The sequence below is a fragment of the Lycorma delicatula genome, chromosome 6 (assembly GCF_047948215.1).
Source record: "Lycorma delicatula isolate Av1 chromosome 6, ASM4794821v1, whole genome shotgun sequence".
In the NCBI taxonomy this organism is placed as follows: domain Eukaryota; kingdom Metazoa; phylum Arthropoda; class Insecta; order Hemiptera; family Fulgoridae; genus Lycorma; species Lycorma delicatula.
In genome coordinates this window covers 90,838,869-90,852,356 of record NC_134460.1, presented here as the reverse complement: position 1 = coordinate 90,852,356, position 13,488 = coordinate 90,838,869, and the positions used below count along the sequence as shown (strand labels likewise).

At 28.4% G+C, this 13,488-nt stretch overlaps 1 protein-coding gene across 2 annotated transcripts in view; it reads left to right on the top strand.

The window, feature by feature from the left end:
* Positions 1 to 8,553: 8,553 nt before the first annotated feature.
* scny (ubiquitin specific peptidase 36) overlaps positions 8,554 to 13,488 on the top strand; it is a 71,132-nt gene continuing 66,197 nt past the window's right edge. For both annotated transcript variants that reach the window (XM_075368058.1, XM_075368056.1), the window contains exons 1-2: positions 8,554 to 8,679; positions 11,388 to 11,869. In XM_075368058.1, coding sequence (XP_075224173.1) covers positions 11,396 to 11,869 — 474 coding nt within the window. In that variant the 5' untranslated portion in view covers positions 8,554 to 8,679; positions 11,388 to 11,395. The remainder of the gene's footprint in view (positions 8,680 to 11,387; positions 11,870 to 13,488) is intronic.

Here is a 13,488-nt window from a genome sequence, read left to right as displayed (position 1 = left end):
AACTCTCGGCTTCCAAATCAGCTGATTTGGGAACACGCGTTCACCACTAGACCAACCCGGTGGGTTTATAATAGAATCTGTTCACAACTTTGGTCAAATGAAAGATGCCAATATATTGTGAGGGATTACTTAAAAAAATTATTTGGGCTGATGAGCATGTAGAAATTTGTTGACAATACTGTACCTGAGATTTATAGGAGTGTAACAGAATTACACTGGCCAATACTAAAAAAGTAAATGAGAAAGTTGTGTTTTAGAGAAACTGTAACATCTGAAATTTTTATGCTTATTAGAATTTTTTATCATAAACTTTTTTTATCTATTCAAGGATTATCTAGTTTAATTTTGTTAAGTGTTATGGGCAGTCGCTGATCTGATAATAATAATTGTGCATCATAAATTGCCATTCGCTCAAAAGATAGAACCTACAAATATAGTATTTTATTTAGTAGGTCAAATTTTTGCCACGTTAAAGATGTATTAAAAATTAATTTTTTCTTCAGTGATTTTATTAGAATATACAAAGGTAATACTTGCTTTGCAGAGAATTCATCAAAGATAATACAGAAGTGGTAACTATGCTTCCAGATGTAAAACTTGTACTTAGCAGCTACAGTTCTATACATATGAACAAATTTCTGTAAGTTGTTTTGTTAATGAATTCGCATGGTTTTCAGCAATAAAGTGGCAAAACATGTTTGTAAATATACTAGCGCTAATAACTGAATGTGATAGTAATAGCAGCAAGGACATAATAGCTCTTGTTCTGCCTGACACACAAATTTAAAAAAGAACTAATTTTTCTTACATTGTTAAAATGTGCTGCTCATTAAGAACATTGAAAGTGATTCAAACAGGTTATTACCTCGTTACAACCTCCTTTGTACTCTGTAACCATTGGTAAAAACTTAGTAGTACACAGTTTGTGAGCATGAAAAGGTTGGTCAATGTTTGTCATTAGCAAACGTTTATTTTGCAATAAATCGAAATTAATGGTTACAGTCCTCTCTAACAAATCCAACTCGCAGAAAAATCTTTTGCTTTCATATTGTGAAAAGCGTAGGAAATCAACTAATTTTTTATTTTCTTGATCACTCAGCTTTTTACAGAATTCTTTCTATAAAACATTTACTGCAATCTGTTTTTATTGTACCAAAACTCAAAATCATATAAAAACTGAATATTTACAAACATCTTCAGTTAGGTTATTTCTTTTTTAAGAAATTCCTTGTGCATCGCACCAATTGTTAACTCAGCTGGGAGGGAGATTTTAATCTCTCATAGCGACTTTTCTCAATCAGTGAAGTGAATAAACTATGCTTTTTACTTTAAATTAAATACTGGTCAAGTAAAGTAAACCCTTAAGACTAGGTGAAAAACCTTTTACTAATACTTATAAGTAAACATTTGTAGTTGTCAGAGTATTTGCGAGTAGTTTTTCCATTTTGCTTTTACTTATCCAGTATTCTCTTATCAAGTAAACACTTATATGATTCATATCATGTTCAGACATTTTTGTCAATGCATCAAATGTTTCTCATGTTTTAATCAATCCAGCACCATTTGCATGCCAGTCTTTTAGCAAACATCATCATGTCTAGTGAAGAGACTAATTTCGAAGTACTAGAGCCACTGCGTCAGAAAGTATTTGGTAAATATTCTTGAAGACAACAGCGTTGTTTTAGACTGGTCTACGAGTTCTAAAAGAATTGTTGCCAAAGAAAAAGCATAGGACACAATTCAGAAGGAATATCAGAAAAGTGCGGGGAAGTCAATTACAGTAGAAAAAATAAAAAAAAATTCAATAACATGAAAAGTGGGAATAGGGCAGTGAAATTACTAAAATGGGAATCAAATCTCCTTGAAATTCAAGAAAATCCTGTATTGCATCAGATACCGGAAACTACCAATGTAGGAATTGAAAATAGTATTCAAGAAGATACCCCAATTCAGCCTACTAACAAGTCGCAGACGAAAATCAGGATAGCTTGAAAAGCGTAAAAAAGAGACAACATTAGGAGACTGATGAAACAGCCGATCTATCAACCACTGATCTTCAACGACTCGTTCTCAGTGAGCAGCTGAAACTTGCAAGAATGCAGATGAAGAGAGAGGAAATAAAAATTAAGGCAGAGGAGACAGAACTGGAACAAGAGAAAATTAAATTACGTCAGCTGCAATCATCAACAGAACGGTGCGAAGTTAATGAAGAGAACAGAGATTTTTATCTCAGCCAATACTATATTGTTGAAGTAATCCTTATTTTGTATTTCTGTAAAAAACAATTATGTATTTATTTTCGTATTTGTAAGCTTTAATAAAATAAAAACCTATCGCTTCCAAAAAAAATATATTAAAAATCCATTTATACTTGCGGGGGCCGCGTGCGTATGTCTGTTAACACATGCTCATTCATTCGCGTGCGCACATGCAGGCACACACACCAGTATAAATGATTAATTTTGTTTTTTCTCTTATACTGATTTTTCTCCTGTTATTTATACTTATTACATTTTTTATGTACAAAATGAGGTAAGGAAAAGGGTAACAAATTTATAATAATAAATTTTATTAAAGTTTTTAATAAATGATAAATATAAAAAAAATGGTAAAATTATAAAAAATCATAAGGAGTTTATTCCAAATCAATTTTCCAACAAAGCCATGATTTCATTTCTTCTTGCCTGTCCACTGTCTCTGTGATCAGAGGGTAGGAGTAGAAGTAGTAGTAGGATGGAACTTAATTCCATCCTCTCCAAGTTCTTCATTTTCATCCTCTTCTCTTTCATAATTGATATTTTCTTCTAACTCACAATATTCGTCATTTAAATGTTTCGCAACATTGTGTAAAACAGAACATGCTACAAATACTTTCGGGATTTTTCCCAATTTTACACGAACAAGATTCGCCAATATCGGGAACCGTTTCTTAAGTTGACCAAAAATGCGTTCAATAACTCTTTCTTTAGAATGTTGTTTATTGAACACTTCTTCCTGCCTGTTTCCCGCTGGTTTAAAAGGTGTTATTAACCACCGGGCAATAACGTTCCTACTGTCTCCCAAAAGGCATACCGTACCATTAAATTTAGCCATGGTTTGGCAAACACTGCTCCGTCTCCAAATGCGACTGTCATGGAAGCTACCCGGCCAAGAAGCATCAACGCTTGTGATTTTTTCAGTGGAATCATATGTTACCTGAACGTTGATGCTGGGATACTTCTTACGGTTTATGTAAGAGTCTCCTTAGCGTGCTGGTTTATTTATTTCTAAGTGCGTGCAATCCACAGCACGTATTACGCTCGGCATTTTAAAGCCAGAACATTTTCTCTTGGCTTCATTTAACTCGTGAGCATTCTGTGGAAAGTGAATCCAGTCAGATGCCTTTTCATTTATTTTGTTCAGAACGTAATCGAAAGTTTTGCATACTGTAGAACGGTGAATCCCGAAGTCTTCACTGACACTGTTTTGAAATCCAGGGTCTGATAAGTGCCACAAAAATAGTTCCATCTTCTGTTGCGATGACAGAACACCTCCTCGCTTTTCATTACTTTCTTCCAAAAAAGTGTTCGTCAAAAATTCAACTGATTCTTTTGTAAAAGGAATTAGTTCTTCGTATCTTCTTCGACTCAATGCTCGCCTTTCTTTGTAAGTTTTTAGTTGATGAATGTTGTCAGCCATACCAAGTATAAAAAATTAAATGAAAGTTTGATAAGGTTACTAAATAGCTACCTTGAAATTCTACCAGTAAATACTTGAATACTCTTCCGAACTTAGGATTTTATTCACTTGTTTTAAGTAAAGTCTGACCGGAATCAGTAATTGCGTGTAGTTATAAGTAAACGATTGATAAGTAAAGGTTATTCACTTCCCTGTTTTACAAGCAAAGAAAATACTTGTCAAGTATTTGGTTTGTTGTTGTTTATTAACAGAACTGCAAGTAAAAGTAAATACTGGTTTTTATTCACTTTACTAAATACCAGAATGTCTTGATGTAGTTTTTATCGATTCTTTCAGGTGTAAACCTTCTGTTATTGCTCCTAGTTTTCCATCATATTGCAGTATAAGTTTGGCTGCATGTTCTACCTCAACGGTAGAAAATTTATATATTTTGAATTTCACTCAAAATAGTACGAAAAGATTCCTTGTAAAATCTTAACAGGACCAGTTTGTTTGCAAATAAAAATGATACGTAGTACTCGAGGGACAGACCCTTTTTGGATCTGGCTTAGAACACTTAGTAATGGTAGAAACTTATATTTCTTTGAATGTACTGCCTTTCTTTCACAACCATCTTTTAAAGCCCAATACTTATGAAACATTTCTATGTCATACTTTGCAAAAGTGTGTTTGTTTATGAACACATGATACTTGCTAGTCTTTATTTTTTGTTTTTCTAATTTCATTTTACTTTTTGCCACTGTTTTTCAACCATGCTCTCAACCCTTTCCCTTTTCAACTTTTTTTTTTACTCACAAGGAGTACTCGCTAAACTCCTCGGTCTAAACTGTCACTTTACATTGTAATAAAAAACTAAAAAACAAACTGACCGTGTTCAAACAAAATTACATTGAAGTGTGATAATTTAAAGAAAACTTAGAACACTGTTAAAGCTACTATAAAAAACTACCTTGTCAAATAAAATTGGAATCGCCACAATTAATGCAAACTAGAACATAACCTATAACCTTTACAGGTGTTTAGTATTCCATCCTTTTAAATAATACAGTTCAACCTTAATATATCTTGAAAAATTAATATAAACAATGTATAAATTAATAATATTACAATAAGTTTTATGCAGTAAATAGAAATCTTTCAAAAAAGAATTTTGAATAATAAAACGTATAACTCCTTTAAGATACAGGCTATTCTTATATCGTAAGCCATACCCTCCTTGTAAAATAGCAGGTTTTGGAATTTGACTGTCAATAATACTTGCTGAGCTATAGAAAATAGCTGATTTAGGAAAAAACACACCATTGAAATTACCTCCTAAAATACTTTTAAGAATAAATTGATATTCTTTAAAAATAGCAGGTTTTGGAAATATGCTACTAGATTTAAAAAAAAGCATTAACACTTTGCTCCAATCCAATACACAATTTTATCAGTTAATTTTTTACAAAGTAATCGTTTTTAACTTTTATATTAATATCTGCTTTATTTTACAGGTTATGAATGAATGTTATGCATAACATTTGTATTTTATTTATGATCCATTGGAATTTAAATAATTTTCAAACTTTTACTGGGCTATACTTATTTCATTTTGGGTACTTAGTACGTATATACTTATTTCAACTTTCAAATTAACTGTTCATCGTATCATATTTATCACATGCCTGGTAAAAAAAAAGGTATTTTTACCAAAATAAATGTTATGGAATTTTTTGTAAAACAAATCAAGTGTCAATTCTTGCCTTATTTACTACTCTAGTAGTCTTATACGGTGTTCCTTGATAACTGAAAATAATATCTCTACAAACTAATAGCTTGTAGTGATATGGTAATCTTGGGAGTTATTTTATGAGTCTACTTATTCTAGTCAACTAACTTATTCTAAAGTGCTTGGTTAACAAAGAAGTTTGCCTAATGAGGTGGTTGAAGAATTTATTGCTGTGCGAAGGTACTCAAACGGTGCGAAGGCATCAAGATTAATTATTGGCTCATAAGTTTGTCCTTTATATAAAAAGGCTTCAGTTAGTAAACTATAAATAGAATCTGCACTGAATATTGACTTTTAGGCTGTCTTACGTATTCTCTGGTTTTATCGAGAGGTTTCTTGATTGTCTGATGTATGCTTGTTTCACTTAATTGACAATATATGTACTTTGTCTTGTTAAACATTTTTTGAGATTTCAAGCCTAAAATAAATATATTTTTAAAATTTGTAGTTATTTACATTGACAGTAACATAGAAACCGATAAGAGTTTCATGAAATTACAAAATAAATGGAGTAGTTATTACTGAATATATGTAATATATTACATTAATAATTCCATTTATTTTGTAATTTCATGAAACTCTTATCGGTTTCTATGTTACTGTCAATAATATAATATATTACATTAATAAGTATATGTAATATAATAGTTATTAATGAATATATGTAGTTATTACTTATAAAAGTTTGAAAGTGTAAATGCATAGAGCACAATAGTCCTTAGAGCATGTGCAATAATATTGACAGTACTAATAGAGATTCAAATAAATTACAATTTAACATGTTAGTGGTAAGTAAAATGTTCTAACTAATGCAAGTATTATCAATTCTAGCCATAAGAGTTTGCTGTTGTCATTTTGAAGGGAGATTGCTCCTAGCATTTATGATCAACAGTAAGCTATACATCATTTTCTTGTCTGTAATTTTATGCTTTTTATGATTGTATCATTTAAATTACAGTGCTTGTGTTTTTCTATTGTTTGAATCTACTATATTAACGATGTAGTAGTTTTCCTGGATTCATAATTTTTATCTTAACCTGCTTGGTGCATATTGTATTTTTAGAACACTGTAATTTAATAAATTAAATTTTATTTTTTGTTGTAAGTTAACATAATTGATTGAAAGGGGGATATATATTTAATAATGAAAGGTAAGTAGGTAATGTAGATAATTAAAAAAAAAATCTTTTTTTGTTGTTACTACAAAACATAAAATTTATGAATGAATATTATTCCAAAATATTGCAGAAATATTTGATTATATTACTCTTGATAATAATTATTATTATTACAAAGTAACAATAGTTTCTTCTTTTTTCATGTTCCTCATAAATTGAGAACAGATCTGAGAAATGTTTTCAACTTTAAAACAATTATAAAGTAATTCAAAATAAGAATTACTTAGAGAAATAAAAACATGACTGAAGTGTTTAAACTTATTACATGATATCTATTTTTACTGTTGCTCAGATGTAGCAATAATATAACATACAGCCTATGACACCCCTAGTAACATAAGGATTCCAATGCGGAACCATACATCTAAATCAGTTCAGCCACTGCTGCTATGGTGGAAAAAACATTCATACAACCTAAATACATTACACTCCTTTTTGTGGGCAGTCGTGTTTAAAGATAATTCAGTAACTCCAACTTTTATGATATAATAAAAAATTTATTCTTAATTTTGTAATAAAAAAGGTTGTGACTTTTTTAATATGAATTACTTTCAGGTGCAAGTTACAGCTATAAAATCTATTTACACAAATATCTAAAATCTCTTCCCTTGGAACAATTAGGTGTTGAATGCCTATAATTGACAAAGCAGAAAAATCTCACCGGTGATCAACTCCTCTATTTCCATTATTTTAGCTCTACCTTCTAACAGTTGTCAATAGATAGATAATGAAATTAATTTTTATAACATCTGAAAAAATGCCATTCTGACCCAGGATTGAACCTAGAATCCCCTGATGAAAGAACATAATAGCAGCAGCATTGTGTTATACGAAGTAGAATGGTTGAACACTATTATAGTTAAGATTAAACCATTTCTGTGAAAACAGATAGCTTTTTAAATAAAATAAAAACTGCTGTATTTTTTACACATCACCACAAGGTTAATAAAATATTCAAGACTAAAATTATAAAAACACAAATAATGTATGAATTTGGGTAATTATTAATGTATTTAGGTGTTACTAACATCGTTATTATTGTAATGTATTGTGTGAATACCTGAATTATTAGCAAGTACTGCTTAGCTCTTTAATGGTCTTACTTAAATGACTTGACCTTAAGACACTTACTACTTTTACTTTGAAGTAGTGCTTAGTTATATCATTTTGAATCTATCTTTTGTACTGAATATAAATTTAATTTAATTAACTTTATTCAATGTAACTGGAAATTTCTAATTTTATTTCTTTAGCTCAATTTATCGTTTAGCCTAAGAATAATGGAGTGTTTAGTTGCAGTCTTTAATAAATTTGATTTGTCCGTTTACAACAAAATAATAACTGTTGTAAGTTTTTGTTACCAACGTTAGGTTACAATATCAATTTTTGTTAATGCCTTTTAACATAAAAATAAATAATTAAAATCCTACCCTCCAAATCCTTTTATGTAATTTAAAAAAAAAAACTTATTCATTTTTTATATTTATAGAGGAAATGTGATTTTATTCTCCCATTAAGAGTAATGGGGAAAATAAAATATAACTAAATATTTTTCCGTTAGAAGAATGTAATTTACTCCACTTTCTTTTAATTTACGCTGATTGTTATTAAGATTTTGAAAAGAAAACAAAGTTTAGCCCCCAAAAACATTTTATAAAAATTTAAAATTTCTCAATTTATTGCGCCTATTATTAACGAATTTGTTCTTTCTGGAATTAGATATTATCCAGTCGATTACAAAAAAATATATATATAAATATATATATTGCTTTATTTAATTTTATATAAGAAAATTTCCTAAGTAATATTAAATAAAAATTTTATTTTATAATATCACGTTATTTATTTTCAAAAATTATTTATTACCAAATTCAAGCATTATTCTATAATCGTAATGCTATCGCTTCTTTACTATCAAGGTGGCATTAAATTAATCTCCATTTTCAGTTTTCACCGGTGCAGAACCCGGAATGGTGATGTTTAATTTGTGTTATTGTGTCTGCCATGGTATTCGTTAAAAGATAATATAGTTCATTCGATTTTTTTAGGATTCAGGTTAATATTACTTATTAATATTTATTAAAACTTTTTTATTCAGAACAAATAGGTGTGTTAATTTGTTAGCAGATTCGGTGCATGCCGTTTCCTTGTTAATCTCGTCACATTTCAGCTCGTGATGTGTCATTATTTGCAATCTTTATGTTAATTGTGGAAACACTTAATGTAATCATCTACTATTAAATTATTTTTAGTAGTGTCATTTGTGTGCAATGTGGTACGGTTTCAAACTCGATTAAAAATAATTAGGGTTTTTTTTAATAATTATAGCTATTATTGTTCCTCCCCTCCTTGTGTGCCTTGGCCTCAATAAATGCTTCCAGTTTATTATTTTGGTTTATTTATTATATGTCATTTGTATATATTATAAGTTTAGTTCTGGGTTTATATATTTTAATTGTTTTTTGCTATTTTAATTTTTACAATTTGGCTTATACCTTTTTTAATCACATTGTAGGTTATTCAGATCGTTATAAACTTATGTCTTTACGTTTTAGGTCTGATTTTTTTTTGCAGCTTTTATTATTGTATGATAATCAGTGTGTATTGTATTAATAAAAAAAAAAATATTAAAAATTATTATTTAATGTTCGATATAATACAATTGTTGGTTAATGAAAAGGTTTTGTCTGTTGGAACATTGGTTTTCAGTATTGAGTCTTGGGTCAGTTAACAATAAATTGCTGTTTACAAAATATTGTTACCGTTGTCTCTATTAAAATAAAGTAACTGAGTTGCTGAGTTATTCCTTTATGATTTAAATATTTTCCATTCATTTTCTTGGAACAAATTTCATTATTAATTAAATAAACATTTTATTATGTATATATATATATATATATATATATAATATTGCTGTAAGGTAAATTATAAATATAAAAAACAATGTAAAAAATATATATGATGAAAGAACATTTTAATTATAAATAAATGAAATAATTTAAGGTAAATACATTAAATATAAACAAATTAAAAATTTTCTACAAAATAACTCACAATTCAGAAGGTGTTATTGAAAATTATATGAGAGCATATTTATGTACAAACTGAATAGGATGCACATAGATCAGGGTTTTTTAATATTAGTTTTATTTAAAACATCATTGACATTAATATTTTTGATGTTAAAGAAAATTTGTGAGTTTTAAATTAATTGGAGGGAAATTTTTTTTTAAATGGTTGAGTAATTTATTAAAAATTGAAACAAAAGTATATTCTGGCCCTTTTTTGTAAGCTCTTTTTTTGAAGTATTGTGTAGAGTTCTATGAAAACAGTTGTTTGGTTGGGTAGGGGTGGACGTTGTTACTTTTTAAGAATTAGTGACTTCTTTTTAGAAAAAATTGCACGTTAAATATAAATATATTTACTAAATTATAAATATAAATTTATTTACTAAATTATAAATATAAATTCAAGATTAAGTTAATGTATTTAATTTTCTAAGTGTTGGTGTACATGTTTCATACTGGGGACCAAATAATGATCTTTATTAAAAATGGTACATGCTTATTAATTATGTACAAGAATAATATATACAGTCTGTGTAATTTATACAATCTTTGGTTGTTATATTTAACAAATGTTTAGTGGATGAAAAATACATCACTTATTGATCAGGTGAGTGAAGACCGTCCTAAAAATAGTGATTACTGAAAATATTTCTAGATATTAATAAAATTTGTTGTGCAAATAAGTCTGTTAAAAATTAAAAAAAAAAAGCTGAATTAATACTATGGTCACTTAATACCGGAGAATTTTGTTAACATGCGTTTTGATGATAAGGACTTAAGTAATATAATACTTAGTAATGCAAATTTATTGGTCTTAGCTTTGCTGTTTAAATAAGTTGTGCTCTAAAAACAACATGCAGGTATGTTTTAAATAATAATTACTAGCTGACATATTAAATATGCTAGTTAATTAAAATGCAAATTAAATGACTTGCTCGGATGTTTCTTGTATCACTTGAATCCTGAAATAACCTTGATATTGATATCTTTTAGTATATTTTACTTTGGTACATTATCTACAAAGTTCATAATGTCTGATGTCATAATGTCTAATTTTGTTTTCAAGTTTCTGTTATTATTATCATATCGTGTTAATTAGCTTGAAAAACAAGTATCTTGTATGTTTTTTTGAAAATATTCTGAACACATTTCATTAAATGAAGAAGCTGCTGGTTGACATCAAGCAGCACTAAATTACAAGCAACTTTATTTGTAATTATTTTATTTTGATGTATTAAATTACTGGCCTGTATACTTTATTCTTCTAATAAATATGAGTAAAGGATGGAGGTAAGAGTAAGAACCTTTTGTTTTAAACTATTTTAATATGTAAGAATTATCTGATAATTATTTTTTTATGTTAAACTATTTTAATATGCAAGAATTATCTGATAATTATTTTTTATGTAATTTCTTCTTTTCATTTTAATACTGGGTTTTGTTGATACTCCTATCAAATTGCTGCATCAGTTAGGGTTTCTGATAAAGTAGTTTTATTAAGTTGCAACAAAATTACTGGAATAATATTCTTTTTAAAATGTTTTATTTAATTTATTAAATATTAATATAAATCCGTTGTTATAAATAGTAATTGCTTAGTAGTTAGTTTATAGTATGTCTATGACCAAGATGTTTGTTTTATTCACAATTAGTCTTTTATCTTATGTGATGTTATTTAATTTAATTTTTTTATAGGGTATTATATGTGTGGAAACGGAGGGTTGTGTGTTGAAAGAAGAATGCCAGCATCTAGTGGAGATCCTGTAAGCACTGCATTACACATGTCTCTTGCTGGCAATAAGTGCGCAACTTTGAAAAATGATGACCTGGATAATAAGATTGTAGCATCTGCAAGGCGTGTCTTACTAACTGAAGTACAATATGAACCTTCTGGTAGTTATTCGAGTGCAATGCTGGATTCTCTTAAAAGTAAATATATTGTGCTTAACGCAAATATTTGTGATGGTAAAGTTGATTTGAAAGTGAAAAATGGACCTAAAGAATCAGCTTCTAAAGACAGTAGTCCTAAAAAAGTGAAATCTGAAGTTACATTACCTACCCCAAAGCGTATTCTTTATCCTCCTGAAGCTGTACAATTGGGATGGCAAAGTTCTTCACCAATAGGGTCTGGAATGATAAATATGGGAAATACGTGTTACCTCAACTCAACATTACAGGCACGTATATTTTTTATTTTACCAGGAATGTAAAAGCTGTTTTTTTATTTATAAGCAAATTCATTTTTGAGCTTTTTTTTTCTACATACTCGTTTAAGATGTTTAAATATATATGGCCAAATAATAATATGTGCCCAATAATACCTTCTAAATTGTTATTTAAAAAATTATTCTAACTGAAGCAATGAAAAATGATAAGCATTTGTAACTGAATCAGCAGTATGAAACTTAGCAGAATAATTAGTGGTCATCAAAGGAATTATTTCCACTTTTTTGTTATTATTAACCAGTTTCAGTCTTTTAATACAAGAGATTCAGAAGTTCTAATAGTTTCAAACCTTTTTTTTGTTAGATTTAAAGTAATTAGGTGATAAACTAGTAATATATAAGTAAAGCTTTTGGCTGTGTGAATTCTGAACTTTTATAAAAATTAAAGAAAATAAATTTAATAGTTGTAGAGCCAATAATTGGTTTATATCATATCTTAAGGTAAGAAACAATATATAAAGATTAAGCAAGAGACAAAAATTGTTAAAAAGTTATTGGTCTCAGTTTGTTGGAAATATTAGCTGAACTGCAGGGTTCATTACTAGGTCTAGCTTTATGTAAAAAGTACACGGAAACAAAGAGATTAGCACATGATAGAAGAGGACAACTGCTGCAAACCAATCCCAGGATTGATTACTACAAGAAGTAGAAAAAGACGCTTAGAACAGTTTTAAGCTCAGAAAATAATCCTTTATTAGCAAAATTTTTATTTTTTGTGTACTTACTTTAGAGTTCATTTCATTTGTTTTGATAAACTGCACTTTTATTTGCTTTGTAATTAATATTTGTATTGTATAATTAATTGTTTTTACAGAAGATTGAAATTGAGTAGAGAAAATTTCATCTACTATTTGTTTTACATGAATGATATAGTACTAACATCCCTAACTTTTTTTCTCAATTATTAAGTTAATGTTATATTTTTCTTTCTCTTAATCTGTTTCAACAAATAACAATTTGAACATTTTGTTGACAATTTTAGCGGGTGCGGATTTTTACTGCTTTATTGGTCTTAATAATGAGAAATTTACAAATACATGAATGACACTGCAAAAACTTGGTCAATAAAAATTTGTAGAAAAGTAACTTTGCAAGTGGCATTATAACAGCAGGTTATAGTTCTTTTAAACCAAATTTTTGCACTTTTATTTTTCGTTTTGTTTAGCACTTTTAGGAGCATTTACAAACATATAAACAAAATTGTAGTTGTGCGGATCACAGCAGAGAAAACAACATATTTTCAAATTTAGAAGGCATTTTGGATTAGAAATCAGTTCTAACAAATTTTAATCCCTTACATTTAAAAAATACTCATAATGAAGAAAAATCTAATAAAGTATTATTAATGAAAAAGTAAAATTTAAACATGATTGTTAGCTTTCGGAAATAATACATTTAATTTACTTATAAGTCATCCAAAATTTGTCCAAAAATACATCCAATATGGTATCAAACCATTAGTTTCATTATCTATCAGCAGATTATAATATAGCAAGAGAGAACTTATTTTACTTCAGTGATTGAAATTGTAAACACTTCATAATTTAAAAATACATTCGTTTATAAATTGT